The sequence below is a fragment of the Heteronotia binoei genome, chromosome 10 (assembly GCF_032191835.1).
Source record: "Heteronotia binoei isolate CCM8104 ecotype False Entrance Well chromosome 10, APGP_CSIRO_Hbin_v1, whole genome shotgun sequence".
Classification (NCBI taxonomy): Eukaryota; Metazoa; Chordata; class Lepidosauria; order Squamata; family Gekkonidae; genus Heteronotia; species Heteronotia binoei.
Window position 1 is genome coordinate 93,737,449 of NC_083232.1, and position 22,503 is coordinate 93,759,951.

The 22,503-nt window shown below is 47.8% G+C and overlaps 1 protein-coding gene across 2 annotated transcripts in view; it reads right to left on the reverse strand.

The window, feature by feature from the left end:
- The window catches only part of GRB10 (growth factor receptor bound protein 10), a 140,439-nt gene that overhangs the window by 18,933 nt on the left and 99,003 nt on the right, over nucleotides 1-22,503 (reverse strand). For both annotated transcript variants that reach the window (XM_060247786.1, XM_060247785.1), the window contains 4 exons: nucleotides 11,213-11,328; nucleotides 6,829-6,903; nucleotides 4,524-4,661; nucleotides 1,918-2,028 (listed from right to left, as the gene is read on the reverse strand). In XM_060247786.1, the coding sequence (XP_060103769.1) occupies nucleotides 1,918-2,028; nucleotides 4,524-4,661; nucleotides 6,829-6,903; nucleotides 11,213-11,328 (440 nt within the window). The remainder of the gene's footprint in view (nucleotides 1-1,917; nucleotides 2,029-4,523; nucleotides 4,662-6,828; nucleotides 6,904-11,212; nucleotides 11,329-22,503) is intronic.

The window sequence follows — 22,503 nt, forward strand, 5'->3', positions numbered from 1 at the left end:
GCTCTCTTATCTGGGAGAACGGGGTTTGATTTCCCAATCCTCCACTTGGAGCTGCTGGAATGGCCTTGGGTCAGCCATAGCTCTCTTATCTGGGAGAACGGGGTTTGATTCCCCACTCTTCCACTTGCAGCTGCTGGAATGGCCTTGGATCAGCCAGAGCTCTCTTATCTGGGAGAACGGGGTTTGATTCCCCACTCTTCCACTTGCAGCTGCTGGAATGGCCTTGGGTCAGCCAGAGCTCTCTTATCTGGGAGAACGGGGTTTGATTTCCCACTCCTCCACTTGGAGCTGCTGGAATGGCCTTGGGTCAGCCAGAGCTCTCTTATCTGGGAGAACCGGGTTTGATTCCCCACTCCTCCACTTGCAGCTGCTGGAATGGCCTTGGGTCAGCCATAGCTCTCTTATCTGGGAAAACGGGGTTTGATTCCCCACTCCTCCACTTGCAGATGCTGGAATGGCCTTAGGTCAGCCATAGCTCTCTTATCTGGGAGAATGGGGTTTGATTCCCCACTCCTCCACTTGTAGCTGCTCGAATGGCCTTGGGTCAGCCAGAGCTCTCTTATCTGGGAGAACAGGGTTTGATTCCCCACTCTTCCACTTGCAGCTGCTGGAATGGCCTTGGGTCAGCCAGAGCTCTCTTATCTGGGAGAACGGGGTTTGATTCCCCACTCTTCCACTTGCAGCTGCTGGAATGGCCTTGGGTCAGCCAGAGCTCTCTTATCTGGGAGAACGGGGTTTGATTCCCCACTCTTCCACTTGCAGCTGCTGGAATGGCCTTGGGTCAGCCATAGCTCTCTTATCTGGGAGAACGGGGTTTGATTCCCCACTCCTCCACTTGCAGCTGCTCGAATGGCCTTGGGTCAGCCAGAGCTCTCTTATCTGGGAGAACGGGGTTTGATTTCCCACTCCTCCACTTGCAGCTGCTCGAATGGCCTTGGGTCAGCCAGAGCTCTCTTATCTGGGAGAACGGGGTTTGATTCCCCACTCTTCCACTTGCAGCTGCTGGAATGGCCTTGGGTCAGCCAGAGCTCTCTTATCTGGGAGAACGGGGTTTGATTCCCCACTCCTCCACTTGCAGCTGCTGGAATGGCCTTGGGTCAGCCAGAGCTCTCTTATCTGGGAGAACGGGGTTTGATTCCCCACTCCTCCACTTGCAGCTGCTCGAATGGCCTTGGGTCAGCCAGAGCTCTCTTATCTGGGAGAACGGGGTTTGATTTCCCACTCCTCCACTTGCAGCTGCTCGAATGGCCTTGGGTCACCCAGAGCTCTCTTATCTGGGAGAACGGGGTTTGATTCCCCACTCTTCCACTTGCAGCTGCTGGAATGGCCTTGGGTCAGCCAGAGCTCTCTTATCTGGGAGAACGGGGTTTGATTCCCCACTCTTCCACTTGCAGCTGCTGGAATGGCCTTGGGTCAGCCATAGCTCTCTTATCTGGGAGAACGGGGTTTGATTCCCCACTCCTCCACTTGCAGCTGCTCGAATGGCCTTGGGTCAGCCAGAGCTCTCTTATCTGGGAGAACGGGGTTTGATTCCCCACTCTTCCACTTGCAGCTGCTGGAATGGCCTTGGGTCAGCCATAGCTCTTGCAGAGGTTGTCCTTCAAAGGGCAGTTTGTGGGAGAGTCCTCTCAGCCCCACCCACCTCACAGGGTGTCTGTTGTGGGGGAGGAAGATAAAGGAGATTGTGAGCCGCTCTGAATCTCTGATTCCGAGAGAAGGTATAAATCTGTAGTTCTTCTTCTTTCCCGATCTGACCTCAAGGATGGGAGCTCCTCCAGGATAAAACTCAAACCTTGATTTTATATTTTTCTTCACGTACAAGAGACCCCATAAGGAGTTTTAATGTCAATAATGACAGTGCATTTTGAGTTTCGGACACCTCTGCTTTTGTTCACCTCTTCAGATACAAGGACTTACCTTTATACAAAACCCATAATCCGTAGGAGCACTGTACATCTTCTTGCCGGCTATCAATGAGAAGATATTGCTGTCTTCGAGGTCCGCTAAGAGCTGCAGGTGCCTCGGCTCCTGTGGGAATGTCGGACAGCCATGAAATGACAAACATCAAGTCACACAAAAAAAAAAGCATTTCCAGTTCGTCTCGTGCACTCTCTAGACGGGAACAAAAAATGGAAACACAAGAGGGCAGCAAAAGTACATCATAAACATTTTCAGCCCAACTGCTTAAAATTATGCAAGAACTTGAAGGATTAGATCATCTCAGCCGATTCCAACCTACTTGGTATGCTGACCCACCAGTTCAAATTCACTTGGCATGGGGACCCATCCAGGGCTGGCCCAAGGGTCTTATTCTTTTAAGGTTCTAGGCCAGAGGTGGCCAAACTGTGGCTCAGGAGCCGCTTGTGGCTCTTTCACACACATTGTGCGGCTCTCAAAACCCCCACTGCCCTGGCTTGGAGAAGGCATTTCTCTCTTTAAAGCAGTTCTCCAAATGAAGCCAGCAGGTGGCTTGGAGAATGCATTTTAAGTTGCTTTCTTTCTACCTCTCCCTCCCCATCTGTTTTCTTTCCTCCCTTCCTTCCTTCTTCCCTTCCTTCCTTTCTACCTCTCTCTCCCCATCTGTTTTCTTTCCTCCCTTCCTTCCTTCTTCCCTTCCTTCCTTTCTACCTCTCTCTCCCCATCTGTTTTCTTTCCTCCCTTCCTTCCTTTTTCCCTTTCTTCCTTTCTACCTCTCTCTCCCCATCTGTTTTCTTTCCTCCCTTCCTTCCTTCTTCCCTTTCTTCCTTTCTACCTCTCCCTCCCCATCTGTTTTCTTTCCTCCCTTCCTTCCTTCTTCCCTTCCTACCTCTCTCTCCCCATCTGTTTTCTTTCCTCCCTCCCTTCCTTCTTCCCTTCCTTCCTTCTTCCCTCCCTTCCTTCTTCCCTTCCTTCCTTCCTTTCTACCTCTCCCTCCCCATCTGTTTTCTTTCCTCCCTTTCTTCCTTCTTCCCTTCCTTCCTTTCTACCTCTCCCTCCCCATCTGTTTTCTTTCCTCCCTTCCTTCCTTCTTCCCTTCCTTCCTTTCTACCTCTCTCTCCCCATCTGTTTTCTTTCCTCCCTTCCTTCTTTCCTCCCTTCTTCCCTTCCTTCCTTCTTCCCTTCCTTCCTTCCTTTCTACCTCTCCCTCCCCATCTGTTTTCTTTCATTCCTTCCTTCCTTCTTCCCTTCCTTCCTTTCTACCTCTCTCTCCCCATCTGTTTTCTTTCCTCCCTTCCTTCTTTCCTCCCTTCTTCCCTTCCTTCCTTCTTCCCTTCCTTCCTTCCTTTCTACCTCTCTCTCCCCATCTGTTTTCTTTCCTCCCTTCCTTCTTTCCTCCCTTCTTCCCTCCCTTCCTTCTTCCCTTCCTTCCTTCCTTTCTACCTCTCCCTCCCCATCTGTTTTCTTTCCTCCCTTTCTTCCTTCTTCCCTTCTTCCCTTCCTTTCTACCTCTCTCTCCCCATCTGTTTTCTTTCCTCCCTTCCTTCTTTCCTCCCTTCTTCCCTTCCTTCCTTCCTTTCTACCTCTCCCTCCCCATCTGTTTTCTTTCATTCCTTCCTTCCTTCTTCCCTTCCTTCCTTCTTCCCTCCCTCCCTCCCTTCCTTCCTTCCTTCTTCCCTCCCTCCCTCCCAATGTCTGACATTCATGTCTTGCGGCTCTCAAACATCAAGCCTGTTTGGCCCCCCCTGTTCTAGGCAAACTCTGGCCTTGGCACCCAACTAGTTCAGCGCTCTGTTTCCTGCAGTGGCTAATGAGAGGTGTTTGAGAAACCAGCAAGCATCGCACAAAGGGTGAAGGTGTAGCCTACTACGAACGCCAAGCGAGTAGCATTCCAACAGAACGCAGCCTTTGCGCATGGAGTTCACATTCCAGCCTTTGACCACTTTTTTCCTTTTCTGTTACTCCCGCTAATCCGTGCCCCCCCCCCACCCGAGAGTCTCACTCTAGTAACGATCAGGACAGGTTTTACTTGATCAGCATGTATATGCAGGGAAGGAAAATATCAACGAATGAGAGATACTGTTTCCAGGGTCAAATCTTGGTTTCCAAGATACAAAAGAGAGCAATGGAACGGACAGGGGTGGCCATTAGGGGAGGGTTGGCCTGCAACCCACTTTCAGAGGCTCTGTGACCCCCCTTTTTGGGTCCTGACCCACAGGTCACTAGTTTCCAACCTGGGTTACAAAAGAAAACAAACCCACCAAGACAGACTTGAACAAACTGGCTTTACGCTGTATATGTAGCAATTCCCAGCCGAAGAGGTATCAAGTTGGATCTAGGGGTGTCCTTCCCCTTTGTGGCGTCTGTGTATCTTTGTATGCCTTTTGTATGTGTAGCTGCTTGCTAAGAGTTTGACAGAAATAAGACTTAACATAATATAAGAGAATAAGACTGCAATACATAGTTTTATCGGTTTTGCGGCACAGTTGTTCCTTTCTGCTCGTCCGATCCTGCGTTGCCATTTGTCCTTGTCACCCCAAACAAACAGCGGCAGTTCAAAAGTCTTATAAAAACAACCTGGATTTAGCTAACCTAAATAAAATTACCTTTGAAGAGCCTTTCGTAGAGCAATAGAGTCCCGATCTTCTCAGACAAACATACAGCTTCTTCCACGACTTCCTCCCCAGTTCTTTCACATGCAAGAACCCTTGAATTTCAGGACAGCTACTGGAGTTTAAAAAATTCTGTTGGAGATTAAATGAAAACACTGAATTCTACAATTACAGTCAACGCAGGGATGCAAGAGCAACAATCAGGCAGCATTTGGGCTTGGCAAGAATTCACCAGCTTATTAGCAAAACGCAACATGAAAAATAATCCATCACGAAAGTGGAATTTCCTGACCAAATCCTGCTCACTCCCAGAAACCTTTTGGCTATCAATAAGAGGAAGAGGCTTTTTGTTTCTGCTCAAAATGATGAATGGCTTATAACAGAGGCCGAGGGTAGCTCTCCAGATTTTTTTTGCCTACAACTCCCATCAGCCCAAGCCAGCATGGCCAATGGCTGAGGCTGATGGGAGCTGTAGGCAAAAAAAACATCTGGAGAGCTACCCTTGGCCACCCCTGCCTTATAAGAAATTCATAATTCTTCTTCTTCATGAGGTCTCACTGCTGCACTGCTCACATCTTGAGAGCATTATGCCGGCTTTAGAAGGGATGGCTTTATTCCTGATAAAAGAAAAATGATTGGCAGCTGCATATAGAAAAGTAACAGTAAATTGCAACAATGGGCTGTTCCTTCACGGAGAGTGGTTTGGCCAGCAACGAAATGCACAAGTTGTAAAAAAAGATACTGGCTTACTTCCTTCCCTACATACAGCTTAACAAGAAGAAGAAATTTATAATACTGAATAAGTAGCAACACGAAACGTGTCCATTATTATTATTATTAGATAATTACATGCTGTATGATTAACCAGCAATGAGCTCTGTGGAAAATTGTTTTTATTATCTATTACTGAAAATTCTAAGTATGGTAGCCCTTATATATCACAGTTCTATTTTGTATTTTTTGGACTGTATCGCAACTGTGATCCCATAATGGTGTTTTTTTTCTTCCCGCTCCCAGAAACTGACAGCTGTAAATAGGGTACTGCCATCACAACCTGAAGGGCAGGATTTGTACCGATAAAAGGTAAAGGTAGTCCCCTGTGCAAGCACCAGTCGTTTCCAACTCTGGGGTGACGTTGCTTTCACGTTTTCACGGCAGACTTTTTAATGGGGTAGTTTGCCATTGCCTTCCCCAGTCATTGCCCCCCGCCCCCCAAGCAAGCTGGGTCCTCATTTTACCGACCTCGGAAGGATGGAAGGCTGAGTCAACCTCGAGCCGGCTACCTGAAAACCTAGCTTCCACCGGGATCGAACTCAGGTCGTGAGGAGAGAGTTCAGGCTGCAGTACTGCAGCTTTACCACTCTGCACCATGGAGCTGCTTTTGTACCAATAGTGGGCTGAAATAAAGCCCGCGTCAATCATACAGAGGCATACTAGGGTTTGATGCCAAGTGCAGACTGTGAGCTCTGGCGAGCTGCTCCGCCCTGAGAAACGTATCTTTTCATGGCACTCACACATGACTTTCTTTGAGATGAATGCCCAAAAAGTAACTGTGGAAGTGCCTCTCAAAGAGTGTGGCTGCATTCAGACAACGTGATCACTGAGTTTATTCAACCAGATGTAAGCAACAAATCCCAGATTGTGTATGGACTCTAGATAGTTCGAAATGTGCCCTTCCCTACTGGGAGGAAAAGAGTAGGCCATTGTCAGCTAAGAAGCCCCAGTTTGTTGTGAAGAAGGAAGAAGGAGAAGAGGAGGAGAAGAAGAAATTGGATTTATATCCTCTCCTATACTCTGAGGGAGGGAGGGAGGGAGGGAGGGAGGGAGGAAGGAAGGAAGGAAGGAAGGAAGGAAGGAAGGAAGGAAGGAAGGAAGGAAGGAAGGAAGGAAGGAAGGAAGGAAGGAGGCAAGAAGGAAGAGGGAAGGAAGAAGGCAAGAAGGAAGAGGGAAGGAAGAAGGAAGTAAGGAAGAACCAGAATATTCCTTTCCTTAGAAGAACTTACAGCTTTACCGTCACTTCATTTTTATTGTCCTTTCTTTATCACAGAAGCAACCCCCAGCCAGAAACATGCAACGGCAGAATGGACCTACTTCTTTGCACCCCAACAGACTTTCAATTCAAGGCTAGGATTCATTTAAAAACTCAACAGGTGGACAGCATTTTTTTTTAGCAGCCGCTCATCTCAAAAGGCATCCCCCCCTCTCCATCCCACAAATCTGTTCAGAATCACAAACCAGATCCTTTGCGTCACACGGGAGAAACCCCAAGCTCGGCTTTAACGCGCACACTTCACAATACCTGCAAAAGTTGCGACTGCGGAATACAGCCGTTGGATTGTTGACACCAAGCAACCATCTGCTCTGGGAAAAAGTTCTGTGTAAAGACCAGGGGAGGGGGGGAAAAAGGGATAATTTGTTTGCTTATTTATTGATTTATTTTATTGGATTTCTCTCCCGCCCTCCCCGCCAAAGCAGGCTCAGGGCATTTACAAGTTAAACGTAAAAGCATTTACAGGTTAAACGTTAACTAATTAAAATCTTACAATAAAACAATTAAAACATTTTTAAAACAGTTTGGTGCTAATAATAATAATACATTCCATGTGGGGGAATTTGGCATTAAGGTGCACCTGACTGCCCCCCCCCGCCCCCAATTTTTAATAACATTTTATGGAAACGTTTTGACTGAATTCTAGAACATTGATGGCGATGCAATTACATAATTTCCTGTTGTGCTGGAAGTGACATCATTGCAGTTTTCCGTGCACTCCTTCCATGATGCTACAGCAATACAGAAAAGCTGGAGTCCTGTGGGCAGAGTCAGACCCTATAACATTGGATTGAGAGACTGGGGGGCGGGAGATTGTCAATGATTTGTGGTGAGGATTCATGCAGATGGCTCCACCCCAGTGTTATCAGGTCTCCTGTGTCAGAAGACCTTCCACCCATCATCAGCCCTTTCCGCCATTGTTCAGCTGGGCAAGAAGACAAGAATGCTCAAATGTTTTAATGTTCACCACCTTGGGGAGCCTATTTGGGTGGGAAAATAGCATTAAAATGTCTTAAATAATAAGAAGGGGGGGCAATCAGTGGCACACTGGTGCAATGATGTCACTTCCAGCACAACAGGAAGTGATGTCACTGCATCACCATCAATGTTCTAGAATTCAGTCAGAATGTTGTTTAGCCATAGAGTTTTGTCCGAATGCCGCAGCGTCACTGGCAATATCATTATCTCAACAGTGAAGTCCCCCCCACACACAAATGAGTCTCCCTTCCTCAGACGGGCAATCCTACCCTTCCATGGTCTTTATGTATGACAGTTACACCATGAAATGAGAAGAAAAAGAAGACGATATTGGATTTATATCCCGCCCTCCACTCCGAAGAGTCTCAGAGCGGCTCACAATCTTCTTTACCTTCCGCCCCCACAACAGACACCCTGTGAGGTGGGTGGGGCTGAAAGGGCTCTCACAGCAGCTGCCCTTTCAAGGACAACTCCTGCGAGAGCTATGGCTGACCCAAGGCCATTCCAGCAGCTGCAAGTGGAGGAGTGGGGAATCAAACCTGGTTCTCCCAGATAAGAGTCCGCACACTTGACCACTACACCAAACTACACCCAGATAAGAGTCCGCACACTTAACCGCTACACCTGTGGGGAAATGGCTCCTGAGCATTACTGGGGTGTTTCTGGTGTCTCTCGCTGCCAGAAGTATTACAAAAAAGATCATGGATCCAGGTGGGTAGCCTTGTTGGTCTGAAGCAGAAGAAAGTTGAGAGTCCAGTGGGAGGTTTAAGACAGTGGTCCCCAACCATTTTGGCACCAGGGACCAGTTTTGTGGAAGGCAATTTTTCCACAGACTGGGGGCGGGGGGAGGAGATGGTTTCAGGATGATGCAATTGTGCACTTTATTTTGGTGTGGTGGTGAAGTGAGCAGACTCTTATCTGGGAGAACCGGGTTTGATTCCCCATTCCTCCACTTGCCGCTGCTGGAATGGCCTTGGGTCAGCCATAGCTCTCGTAGAAGTTGTCCTTGAAAGGGCAGCTGCTGTGAGAGCCCTCTCAGCCCCACCTACCTCACAGGGTGTCTGTTGCGGGGGAATAAGATAAAGGAGATTGTGAGCTGCTCTGAGATTCTGAGAGTGGAGGGCAGGATATAAATCCAATGTCGTCATCTTCTTCTTATTACTACTACATCGTAATATATGAAATAATTACACAACTCACGGCCCGGTTGCTAACAGGCCATGGACCGGTACCAGTCCACAGCCTGGGGGTTGGGGACCCCTGTTTTAAGACCACCAAGGGCCCTGACCTGGAGAGTCCAAGCAAGCCCAATCGCATTAAATCTGAGAAGCTAAATAGGGCTGACCTAGCAAGTACCTGGATGGGAGCAGGGGTCCTTTTGTAGAAAAATAGGTGGCAGAACCCATTAGTATAATTCATTAGCATATGCCACCCCCCCACCAGCCAAAAGCCACCCGATGCAAGAAAGGAGGGCCCTGGGTGAGTGAGGCCTGCTTGGGCTGGCTAGAGATCCAACCAGCCCAAGCAGGCCTCGCTTGCCTGGGGCTCTCCTAGGTTGCCCTGCCCCCAGTCAAAAGGCCAGCAAGCCACCCAATGCCCAAAATCACATAAGAGGCGGAGAAAGGGTGGCGTGGGCTTCTCCAGGGGTTAATGAGGGCTGCTGGGGGTGTGGCAAAGCCCCTGGTGGCTGGCTGGCTGCTCTCCTAATCCAGGGATTGCTATACAGCTGCACCTACTCTTCAATGGACAAGATGGGGGGAGGAAAAGGGGGAACCATCAAAAAGGAGCTCTTGTGAGCTTCTGCTGAATTTGAGGCCTGGATGGGAGACCTCCTTGGAATACCAGAAGTCAGGAGGCCAGGGCAGGCTTTATTCAGTCACCTCTCTGAATATCCTCCAGGCCCCCAGTAGGGGTCAGTCACCAAAGATTGCCGTGACTTCCAGGGACATACGCAAATACATAAAAATTACAACATTTCATTCAAGGCAGGAGCTTTAGCAGATTAAAAGAATCGCAAACAGGGATCTGTGTTTGTTAGTGTTAGGACAAAGCAGGGCTGAAACAACACCGGAGGGTGACAGAAAGCAGACTGCTGTTGTAGGTGCGAAGTGCCATACTTCTAGGTTTGTTAGTTTAAATAGAGGGCAAGGTTTCTCAAGAGGTTATAACCGTTATCGTTTGCCATTAGAAAAAAAAGGAAGGCATTAAAATACAGTGGAGGAAGGGTATATGCAATGTGCAATAAGTATATCCAATAAGTTGAACAGCCAATGTCCCCCATTTGAGTATGTCAGTACAAAAAAACATAAAACAGCCATTAGAAAAACAGGGTGCATTAAAGTAGAGTAGAAAGTGGGTTAGTATATGTAACGAGACCAACAGCCCACAACCCTCATTTCAGCACCTACAACAGCAGTCTGCTTTTTATCACCCTCCAGTGTTGTTTCAGCCCTGCTTCGTCCTAACACTAACAAACACAGATCCCTATTTGCGGTTCTTTCAATCTGCTAAAAACATTCCCACGGTTCCACACGGCCCACTTATATTAAGAACTGCTGCTTCCATTCCCATTTTGTCTGAGGAAGTCTGCTTAAGAGCATACGAAAGCTTACATTCTGAATAAAACTTTGTTGGTCTTAAAGGTGCACTTGTCTACTGCTTTGTTCTATTGCTTCACGCCAGCACGGCTGCCTACTGGGATCAATCTCCAGATGACTAAGATCTTTTCCCCTGTAGAAAATGGCTGCTTTGGAGGATAGACTCTGTAGTGTTAGAGCCCACAGACATACCGTATTTTTCGCAGCATAAGACGCACTTCCCCCCCCCCAAAAAAAAGTGGGGGGGGAAGTGTGTGTGTCTTATGGAGCGAAGGTACTGGTACCTACCTTCCTGGGGGGGGGGGCATCCGCTGCCTCCGCCTCTGATCCCAGCGCTTCCCCCGCGCCTGCCTGCCTGGCTCCAGCTCTGACGCTTACAGCAAGCGCCAGGATCGCTCCCTCTGCCCTCCGATCCCGGCGCTTGCTGTAAGCATCAGAGCTGAAGCCAGGCAGAAAGGCACGGAGGAAGCACCCGCCCCCTCCGCAAACCCAGAGCTTTGTGACCGCCGGCTGTGGAGAGGGCAGCGTGCTTCCTCCGTGCCTTTCTGCCTGGCTTCAGCTCTGACACTTACAGCAAGCGCCGGGATCGGAGGGCAGAGGGAGCGATCCTGGTGCTTGCTGTAAGCGTCAGAGCTGGAGCCAGGCAGGCAGGCACGGAGGAAGCGCCGGGATCGGAGGCAGCGGATCGCCCCCCAGGAGGAAGGTGCGTCCTATCGTCCGGAGCGCCTTATGGTGCGAAAAATCCCTCCCCCAAGCCCCGCCCTTCCCAGGCTCCACCCCCAAAACCACCAGTTGGGTCTTTCCCAACTCCCAACTGGCAACTTGAGCTCTGAGGCCCAGGGAGGGCTGGCCCTGGCGTCCAGCAAAATGGTCAGCTGTGACCAGAGGACTCGAGGAATGAAGAGAGAGAGATCAATCCAGGATTAATACAAACTCGATTCTTGAAAGCCAAGGTGGATTTTAATGGTGCAAACTTTCAACCCATGGCCTTGGACCATAAAACCCCCAAATCTGTACATTGGATCCACATGAGGAAATAACAAGGATGCAATACTCACCACAGGATTTTTAAAAAATTCATATTTTGCATAATTCTTCCTGAATAAAAATTTACTTTCGCTTCCCATCATGGACTCAACTTGAACAACGAGCTCATGATCCTCCAAGCACCGCTCTGTAAAGCAGAGACAAAGAATTCCTTTTAAAAACGAGGCTACTTTCAGAGAACACCTTTCATTTTTCTCTGCCTGCCTGAGAACTCCAGAATGCCGGTTAACTGTCTTTGCATTTTGCAGTGGATTATGGGCCATGCCTAGATGAGTCAGGGTGCTCCCCAACTCTTTTAGGCTTCCCCAGGACCTGGCTTTCTCTGACCTGGACAGTATCATCAGATTTTGGAAACTAAGCAGGGTCACTATTTGGCTAGTATTTGGTTGGGAGACCTCCAAGGAATGCCAGGGTCACAACAGGGAGGCAGGCAATGGCAAAACACCTCTGGATGCTTCTTGCCTTGAAAACCCTACAAGGTTACCATAAGTCAGCTGTGACTTCTTGACAAGAAGGAGGAGGAGACGGAGGAGAAGGAAGAAGAAGGAGGAGGAGAAGAAAGAAGAAGAACGAAGAAGGAGGAGGAGGAGGAGAAAGAAGAAGGAAGGAGGAACACAATACACAGCAAAGCTGCCACCAGACAACCATTCGAAGAAGAAGAAGAAGAAGAAGAAGAAGAAGAAGAAGAAGAAGAAGAAGAAGAAGAAGAAGAAGAAGAAGGAAGGAGGAACACAATACACAGCAAAGCGGCCACCAGACAACCACTCGACCGAGAGCCACACCAGCATTGGCACTTTGCTAGGTTTATTTTTTTACAATATGCACAAATTCTTAAAAATACACTTAACACCCTGGATTTCTTCACACATACTTTGCTAGATAACACACACACACACACAAATACACACACAAATTTCTTTTCCTGAACATGGTTTCTTACCCGTTTTATCGGATCTTTTACTTTTCATGCCGCACACTACCCAGATAAGACAAATCCATAATGGACGTAAGTCTGACACTAGAAACCACAATATTCAAAAACCAATGGGAGAACCTTTTAACCTCCCAGGAAATTCAGTTGCTGACCTAAAGCGCAGTAGTTCTCTTGCAAAGGAATTTCAAAGAGAGATCAGAAAGAGACTGCTGAGCTGCAACCGATAACGAAACTCAAGCCCAGGGCTGGCCAAACTCGATTAACTTAAGAGCCACACAGAATAAATGTCAGATGTCTGAGATCTGCAAAACATGAACATTAGATGCCTGAGAGCCGCAAGACATGATCATCAGATGTTTGAGAGCCGCAAGACAGGAAGGGAAGAAAGCAAATAGGAAGAGAGAGGTGGAAGGAAAGCAACTTTAACTTTAAATGCATTCTCCAAGCTACCAGCTAGCTTGGCTTGGAGAAGTGATTTAAAGAGACAAATGCCTTAGCTAAGCTGGCCACAGGACAGTGGGGGCTTCAAGAGCCACCAATATGTGTGGAAGAGCCACAGTTGGGCCACCCCTGCTCAAGACAATGCATCCTCCTGGACTGAATTGAGACCTGGGTTTCCTGACTCATTACCAATGACGATTTCTCCATGCCTACTACCCCCTCTGCATATCACACCTAATCCAATCCTGCTTGTCATTTCCCTGCTATTGCCATACAATATATGAAATCACTCCGCCCTCCAAGATATAAGGACAGATGGACTCACATTCTTGTTGTATCTGAAGAAGCGAGCAGCAACTCACAAAAGCTCATCCTCTGCCACAAGTTTCGCTAGTCTTTAAGGAGCTCCCGGACTCCTGCTCTTTTCTACTGCAACTTCACAAGATTATTTCCAGCAGGGCTTTTTTTTTGCAGCGGGAACTCCTTTGCATATTAGGCCACACACACGATGTAGCCAATCCTCCTGGAGCTCACAGTAGGCCCTGTACTAAGAGCCCTGTAAGCTCTTCAAGGATTGGCTATATCAGGGTGCGTGACCCAGGGTTGGAATTCTAGCAGGAGCTCCTTTGCATATTAGGCCATGTCCCCTGATGCAACCAATCCTGCAAGAGCTTACAGGGCTCTTAGTACAGGGCCTGCTGTAAGCTCTTGGAGGAATGGCTACATCAGGGGTGTGTGGTCTAATATGCAAAGGAGCTCCTGCTACAAGAAAAAAAGCCCTGGTTTCCAGCATGCTGGAAGCTGACCTTGCCAAATGTGCCTCAATATAGGAACAGTTGGCCGCACCTCACATGACCCTGTAGCCGGGGATCTAAAAGCACACCTGGGAGTTATGCTGCAATCCCAAGCAGAGTTCCATCCTCCCGAGCCCACAGACGTCAAAAGGCTTACAGTAACTCTGCTTTGGATTGCACGGGAAGACGAAAGGGCCCACATTTAAGGCTCAACCTCTTCCGGCTACGGACAGATATGCCACCATGCTAAAGAATCAAGGGAAGCAGCCTGACATTTTCATGAACAGGATATATCAAAAAGGAGATATCAATTGTTTTTGTGGGTTAGGCGCCATCGAGTTGCTTCGGACTTATGATGGCCTAATGAATTAATGTCCTCCAAAATGTCCTGTTGCAGGGGTGGCCAACGGTAGCTCTCCAGATGTTTTTTTTTTGCCTACAACTCCCATCAGTCCCAACCATTGGCCATGCTGCCTAGGGCTGATGGGAGTTGTAGGCAAAAAAAAAAAAAATCTGGAGAGCTACCATTGGCCACCCCTGTCCTATTGTTCCAACCTGCGCAGGTAATTGCAAACTGGAGGGTCATGACTTCCTTGACTGAGTTGATCCATCTAAGGCAGGGGTGTCAAACATGCGTTTTGGGGGCTGAATCAGGCCCCCGAATGGCTCCTATCAGGCCCCCGAGCAACTGGCTGTCATCTGCTTCCTTCTCCCTATATCTTGCTTCATTCTGTATAACAGCTTGCTTTGCAAGGCTTGCTCAATTGCTCAGGAGCCACAGAGCAAAACCTGTTTTCTCCATTGGCTGAGGCTCCTCCCTTGGGGAGGAAGGAGGGGGGAGGAATAGCTTGCTTTGCCAGGCTCTCTCAATTGCACAGCAGAGCTACTGAGCCAAGCCTCTCTTCTTTCTATTGGTTGAGGCTCCTTCCCCCCCTGTCCCCTGGGGAAGGAAGGAAAGAGCCAGAGCTTCCTTGGCCCAGTTCCCTGGATCCCATGGGAGAAATACGAAGAAAGCAACTTTAAGACCAATGAGTGCTAATGTTTTAAAGCATGTTTTCATTTTTTTTTTAAAAAAAATCTTTAATAGTGTTTGTCTGTGTCCTTTATAAAGTTTGTATCTCTGCTACTAATCTTAAATAGGTACACACACATGGCCTGGCCCAACAAGGTCTCATTTATGTCTGATCCAGCCCTCGGTTCACTGCCACAGGAGGTGGCGGCAGCTACAAGCATGGCCAGCTTCAAGAGGAGATTGGATAAAAATATGGAGCAGAGGTCCATCCGTGGCTATTAGCCATAGAGTATTGTTGGAACTCTCTGTCTGGGGCAAGTGATGCTCTGTATTCTTGGTGCTTGGGGGGGGGCAAGGTTGAGGGACTTCTAGCCCCACTTGTGGACCTCCTGATGGCACTTGGGGGGGGGGGTTGAGCCACTGTGTGACACAGAGTGTTGGACTGGATGGGCCATTGGCCTGATCCAACATGGCTTCTCTTATGTTCTTATGTGACACAAAGTGTTGGACTGGATGGTCCACTGGCCTGATCCAACAGGGCTTCTCTTATGTTCTTCTGTGACACAGAGTGTTGGACTGGATGGGCCACTGGCCTGATCCAACATGGCTTCTCTTATGTTCTTCTGTGACACAGAGTGTTGGACTGGATGGGCCACTGGCCTGATCCAACAGGGCTTCTCTTATGTTCTTCTGTGACACAGAGTGTTGGACTGGATGGGCCACTGGCCTGATCCAACATGGCTTCTCTTATGTTCTTCTGTGACACAGAGTGTTGGACTGGATGGGCCATTGGCCTGATCCAACATGGCTTCTCTTATGTTCTTCTGTGACACAGAGTGTTGGACTGGATGGGCCACTGGCCTGATCCAACAGGGCTTCTCTTATGTTCTTCTGTGACACAGAGTGTTGGACTGGATGGGCCACTGGCCTGATCCAACAGGGCTTCTCTTATGTTCTTCTGTGACACAGAGTGTTGGACTGGATGGGCCACTGGCCTGATCCAACATGGCTTCTCTTATGTTCTTCTGTGACACAGAGTGTTGGACTGGATGGGCCATTGGCCTGATCCAACATGGCTTCTCTTATGTTCTTATAACAACTGAGTTCGACACCCCTGCCATAGAATCCACCCTCCAAAACTACCCTTTGCTCCAGAGATAGAAATCTCAGTAGTCTGGAGGTCACAGATGTAATTCTGGGAGAACTCCAGAGGCCACCTGGAGGTTAGCAGCCCAAGTACTAATTATAATATGCAGTTAGAACAAAGCAGGAGTCAAGTGGTACCTTTAAGACCAATGCAGTTTTTATTCAAAACGTAAGCTTTCGTGTGCTTCATCATGAGACGAAGCATGCTTGGAGCACACGAAAGCTTACGTTCTGAATAAAACTTTGTTGGTCTTAAAGGTGTACTTGACTCCTGCTTTGTTCTACTGCTTCAGACCAACACGGCTGCTCACCTGGATCTCTCTAATATGCAGTCAGTTCTTGCAAGGATCACGAGAATGTATAGGAAGTGCCTCGAATCCTTTAAAACCCTATATCGGGGGTGGCCAGACTGTGGCTCGGGAGCCACATGTTGCTCTTTCACACATATTGTGTGGCTCTTGAAGCCCCTACCATCCCATTGGCCAGCTTGGAGAAGGCATTTTCCCTCTTTAAATCACTTCTCCACATGGAGAACACATCAAAGCTGCTTTCTTTCCACCTCTCCCTCCCTCCTCCCATCTATTTCCCTGCCTTCCTAGGGTTGCCAGCCCTGTGTTGGAAAATACTTGGGAGACCTTGGGGGTGGATCCAAGGGCGGGGTTTGGGGAGGGGCCTCAGCAGGGTACAATGCCCTCAAATCCACCCTTCCAAGCAGCCATTTTCTCCAGGGGAGCTGATCTCTGCCAGCAGGAGATGAGTTGTAGAAGTGGAAGATCTCCAGGCCCCACCTGGAGACTGGCAACCTTATGCCTTCCTTCCTTCCTTCCTTCCTTCCTTCCTTCCTTCCTTCCTTCCTTCCTTCCTTCCTTCCTTCCTTCCTTCCTTCCTCCCTAACTTGCAGTTCTCAAACATCTGACATTTCTTTTATGTAGCTCTTACATTAAGCAAGTTTGGCCATGCGTGCCCTGTATCAGGGGTCCCCAACCTCTGGGCCGTGGGCCAGTACTGGTTTGTGGCCTGTTAGCAACTGGGCCATGAGCTGTATAATTATTTCATTTTATATATATATATATATATATATATATATATATATATATATATATATATATATATATATATATATATATATATATATATATATATATATTCCAAACAAAAGCTGACTATATAAAATTAATTTCAGTGTATCTGAGGATACACCGAATAAAAAGAAGATGACATTGGATTTATATCCTGCCCTCCACTCCGAATCTCAGAGCAGCTCACTATCTTCTCCCCTCCACAACAGACACTCTGTGAGGCAGGTGGGGCTGAGAGAGCTCTCCCAGAAGCTGCCCTTTCAAGGACAACTCTGCGGGAGCTATGGCTGACCCAAGACCATTCCAGCAGCTGCAAATGAAGGAGTGGAGAATCAAAGTAGAGAAAGACGTACTTTCTCCCTTTCTCACTATACAAGAACTCGTGGCATTAGATGAAATTGCTGAGCAGTCAGGTTAAAACGGATAAAAGGAAGTACTTCTTCACTCAAAGGGTGATTAACATGTGGAATTCACTGCCACAGGAGGTGGTGGCGGCTACAAGCATAGCCAGCTTTAAGAGGGGATTGGATAAAAATATGGAGCAGAGGTCCATCAGTGGCTATTAGCCATAGTATATATATATGTGTGTGTGTGTATATGTATGTATGTATGTGTGTGTGTGTGTATATATACACACACACACACACACACACACACATATATTGGCCCCTGTGTGAGACAGAGTGTTGGACTGGATGGGTCATTGGCCTGATCCAACGTGGCTTCTCTTATGTTCTTACGTGACACAGAGTATTGGACTGGATGGACCATTGGCCTGATCCAAGATGGCTTCTCTTATGTTCTTATGTGACACACAGTGTTGGACTGGATGGGCCATTGGCCTGCTCCAACATGGCTTCTCTTATGTTCTTATGTAAACCCGGTTCTCCAAGATAAGAGTACATGCACTTCACCACCACACCATAATAAAGTGCACAATTGTATCATCCAGAAACTACAGTCAGCCCCAGTCGGTTGCCTTCCAGAAAACCAGTCCCAGAAAACTGCCTTCCAGAAAACCAGTCCCTGGTGCCAAAAAGGTTGGGGACCACTGCCCTATATGAATGCTTATTATTACACCTTTAAATCGAAGCCATATCATTCTGCCTTGGAAAAGTCTTTGCTGGGACCCAAACTAATTTACATACCGCTCGAATCCTCGATGTGCTTTTTTTGGCCATCGAGATGAATTTTCATTAGACGCACAACGCTGCTGAAATAAAATACTGGCCCAATAAGTATATTGCTCCTTTCCCATCGCCATTAATTACCAAGTTATTTGTGTGCAAATAGAAGCTTTTGATTTCCTAATCAGCCTCCTGCCCGATTCATTCAGCGATGTCACACAGTGAAGTTTGACAGCACAATTAGTCGCCATGGAAGCCATTGTGATGTCACAGACACTGAATTGTGGCATCACTGAATGAATCTGGCAGGAGAAGGTTGCTGGGCACAAAGGAGAAAAGCCTCTGTTGACACAATACCTTGGTAATCTCGGATGGGAAAGGCCCTGTGGAAAGACAACCGAGGATTTCAAACTATCAGTAAAGCTGGGGGTATGTGCGGTGGGCGGGGGGGGTGGGCATGCTTAATGCGGGAGGCATACTTAATGCGGGTCAGGGCAGGGTATAAATTGAAATTAAATCAAATTAATTAAATTTGCTGGGTAGGGTTGTGGTCAGGTGGACTTCTAGCAGGAGCTCCTTTGCCTATTAGGCCACACATCCCCTGATGTAGCCAATCCTCCTGGAGCTTACAGTCGGCCCTGTACTTAGAGCCCTGTAAGGAATTCTAGCAGGACCTCCTTTACATATTAGGCCACACACCCCTGATATAGCCAATCTTCCTGGAGCTTACAGTCGGCCCTGTACTAAGGGCCCTGGAAGTTCTCGGAGGATTGGCTACCTCAGGGGTGTGTGGCCTCTTATGCAAAGGAGCTCCTGCTAGAATTCCACCCCTGGTTGTGGTACTTCTTGTTTTGTCTTTTGACCATAGAAAGCCTGAAAGCTACAACTGTTGCACAGAGCCACGGCCGGGATGCTGGCTGAAGTGAGTCGTAGGGACCGCATCATTCCAGTCCTGCTCCACCTCCGTTGTCTCCCTGTTTGCTTCCAGGCCCAATTCGTGGCGTGGGTGTTGACATTAATGTCCTAAACAGGTTGGGGCCAGTAGACCTTGGTGGTGGTAGACGTAAGCGCTATCAAGATGCAGCTTATGGAAACCCCAAAGCAGGGATGGCCAAATTGTGGCACGGGAGCCAGTTGTGGCTCTATCGCACATATTGTGTGGCTCTTGAACCCCACCCCCCACCCTGCCAGCCAGTTTGGAGAAGGCATTTCTCTCTTTAAATCACTATTGCAGGCCAAGCCAGCTGGTGGCTTGGAGAATGCAGCTAAAGTTAAAGTTGCTTTCTTTCCACCTCTCTCTCCCTCTTCCCTTTTCCATCTATTCCCTCCCTCCCTCCCGTGGCTCTAAAACATCTGAAGTTCATGTCTTGCGGCTCTCAAACATCAGACGCTTATTCTATGTGGCTCGTACATTAAACAAGTTTGGCCACCCCTGCCCCAAAGGGATTTCAATCAACAAAGGAGACCTGGCGTAATTATGTGGTTATAAAATACAAGAAAAGCCCCAGGGTAACAAAAGACTTAAATACTTAACAACACTCTAAAGCAGCGTTTCCCATTTGCAGGGTCATGACCCAGTACCGGGCCACAGAAGCCTCAATACCAGGTCACAAGAAAAGCCAAAGCTAGCCCCGCCTCCAGCAAAGCATGAGCTCTGCTCTGCTCCCTTCCTTTCCTGTCTCTCTGTTGTGCAGAGAAAAGCTAGGTTTGGAGACTGACACAGGCTGCAAAGCTTGAGCTCCGTTTTCCTTCCCTCCATCCCCCAACATTTCTGTGTTGTGCAGATAAAAGCTAGGCTTGAAGACTGACACCGGCTGCAAAGCCTGAGCCCCGTTTTCCATGGAGACCTCTATAGAAGAAAGAGACAGGCTTTCCTGTCTTCCGGCTCCACCCCCAAAGTCTCCTGGCTCCACCCCCAAATTTTAGTGGGCCGCGAAGGAGAAGTGTAAAAATAACTGGGCCATGGGGGGGGGGGTGGAGTTTGAGAAACCCTGCTCTAAAGTATACGATGTCTGTAAGAGTTTTTAAGGCAAGAGACATCCAGAGGTGGTTTGCCGTGGCCTGCCTCCTTATCATCATGATCCTAGTCCTTTTTGGTGATCTCCTATCCAAATCTGACAAGACTATCCAAATGTGACAAGACCAGATTGGCCTGCACCATCCAGGTCAGCATCTCTTAAGGACTACCTTCTCCCGTGTGAATGTACCTGACAAATGCCATCCTCTTCGGGGACCCTGCTTTGGGTGACCCTGTCATCTGAGGCTGGACATGTGGCAACCCAAAACAGGGCCTTCTTAGTGGGGACACCAAAGAATTCCCGCTTCAGGGAGATTTGTCTGTTCCCCCTCTAGCATCAATGCCAGCAGGTGAAGGCTTTTCAGTTTTCTGTGGTGTTTCCTGAGTGCCCTTCTGGTTTTGCGTATCACTGAATTGTTAGTTTGTAATTGTTTTGTGTGCGTTTGTAAATTTTCCAAACTTTATTGAAAGAATATTAAGGTACATGTCTGCGTATACTTTAAAGCTGAATCCATTGCGCACATAATGTTTAGGCGTTCCTGGTATAAAGAGGCCCGTGTAAAATACCGTATATTAAGGGCAAATTTTGGGCTGTTGGAATTAGATTGTTTTACTCTCACGGCATCGGATGAAAACCAGCTCATTTCTGAAGCCGTTGCCAAGTTCTGGGCTGCCTGCTATGGCATCGGAAAGACTCTTTTAACTGCTTCTTAGTTTTAAGATGTTCTGTTCTGACTAGAGCGTTGACTTCTATGTAACTTTTATACTTAATATTTTTAGAAAATTGCATATTCTTATTCTTATACTTCTTATAGCACAGATTTTATTCTTTGTGTTGTAGCTTTTAAATTTCTGTACTTTATTTGGTCTGTGCCCATAAATAAAAATGTCTGCCTGTCTGTCTTGTTTTAATGTCTTTGATTATTGGCCACCTCAGGCCCTAAGTCGGGTGGAATGTGACATAAAAACATTACGTCCACAGTTACTTGAAAGGAAGATGACTCTGAATTTAAAGATGATCTCTTTAAAAGGTTTTGTATTTTAAAAAACCGCTGGACCTAACAGTGACGTGTATGCAAATAAGAATATAAGAAGAGCCCTGCTGCATCAGACCAACGGTCCATCTAGTCCAGAATCTTGTCTCGTACAGTGGCCAGCTGGTTCCTCTGGAGGGCCAACAACAGGACATAGAGGCCGAGGCCTTCTCCTGACGTTGCCTTCCGGCTCTGGGATACAGAGGGTTAGTGCCTTTGAATGTGGAGGTTCCCCTCCGTCACTGTGGCTAGTAGCCGTTGATAGACTTATCCTCCGTGAATCTATATAATCCCCTGGAGATAGATCCAAGCGGGCAGCCGTGTTGGTCTGAAGCAATAGAACAAAGCAGTAGACAAGTTTCACCTTTAAGACCAACTAAGTTTTATTCAGAATGCAAGCTTTCGTATGCTCTAAGCAGACTTCATCAGACAAAAAATGGAATGGCAAGCCAGAATGTTACCCAGATTTATGGCACTTCACATCTACGACATCAGTCTGCTTTTTATCACCCTCCACTGTTGTTTCAGCCCAGTTAACACCAACAAACACAGACCCCAATTTGTGATTCTTTCAGTCCGCTAAAAACATTCCCATGACTCTACATACAAACTCAGTGCTCACTTTCTCTATATTAAGGACTACTTGCCATTCCATTTTTGTCTGAGGAAGTCTGCTTAAGAGCATACGAAAGCTGACATTCTGAATAAAACTTAGTTGGTCTTAAAGGTGCACTTGTTTACTGCTTTGTTCTATATAATCCCCCTTTAAAGCTGTTTATTCTTGTGGCCATCACTACATCCTCTGGCAGCAAACGCCATACTTTAATCCAGGGGTGTCAAACATGCGGCCCGGGGACCAAATCAGGCCCCCGGAGGGCTCCTATCAAGCCCCCAAGCAACTGCCTGGCATCTGCTTCCTTCTCCATTTCTCTTGCTTCCTTCTGCATCACAGCTTGCTTTGTCAGGCTTGTTCAATCACACAGGAGCTAAAGAGCAAAACCTCTATTTTCTCCATTGGTTGAGGCTCCTCCCTTGGGGAGGGGGGGCAGGCAGAGCTTGCTTTGTCAGGCTCTATCAATTGCACAGTGGAGCTACTGAGCCAAGCCTCTCTCCCTTCTATTGGCTGAGGCTCTCCCCTAGGGAAGAAAGGAAAGAGCCAGAGCTTCTTTTGCCCAATACCCTGAATCCCATGGGAGAAATACAAAGAAAGAATCTTTAAGACCAATGAGGGCTAATGTTTTAAGTTTTAAAAAATATATATATACCTGGCCACCTGCTTAAGACCAACTGAAATGCACAGCACCAATCATATGGGTTCATTTCCTCACATGAATCTAGGTTTGCAATAAACCAAGGGTGACAAACATCAAACATGCATTTTGGGGGTCAAATCAGGTCCCCGCGCAACTGGCCGTCAGCTGCCTCCTTCTCCCTATAGCTTGCTGACTTCTGCATCACAGCTTGCTTTGCAAGGCTTGCTCAATTGCATAGGAGCTACAGAACAAAACCTCTATTTTCTCTATTGGATGAGTCTCCTCCCTTGGGGAGGAAGGGGAAATAGCTTGCTTTGTCAGGCTCTTTCCACTGCACAGCGGAGCTACTGAGCCAAGCCACTCTTCCTCCTATTGGCTGAGGCTCCTCCTACCAGTCCCCTGGGGAAGGAAGGAAAGAGCCAGAGCTTCCTTTGCCCAGTTCCCTGGATCCCATGGGAGAAACAC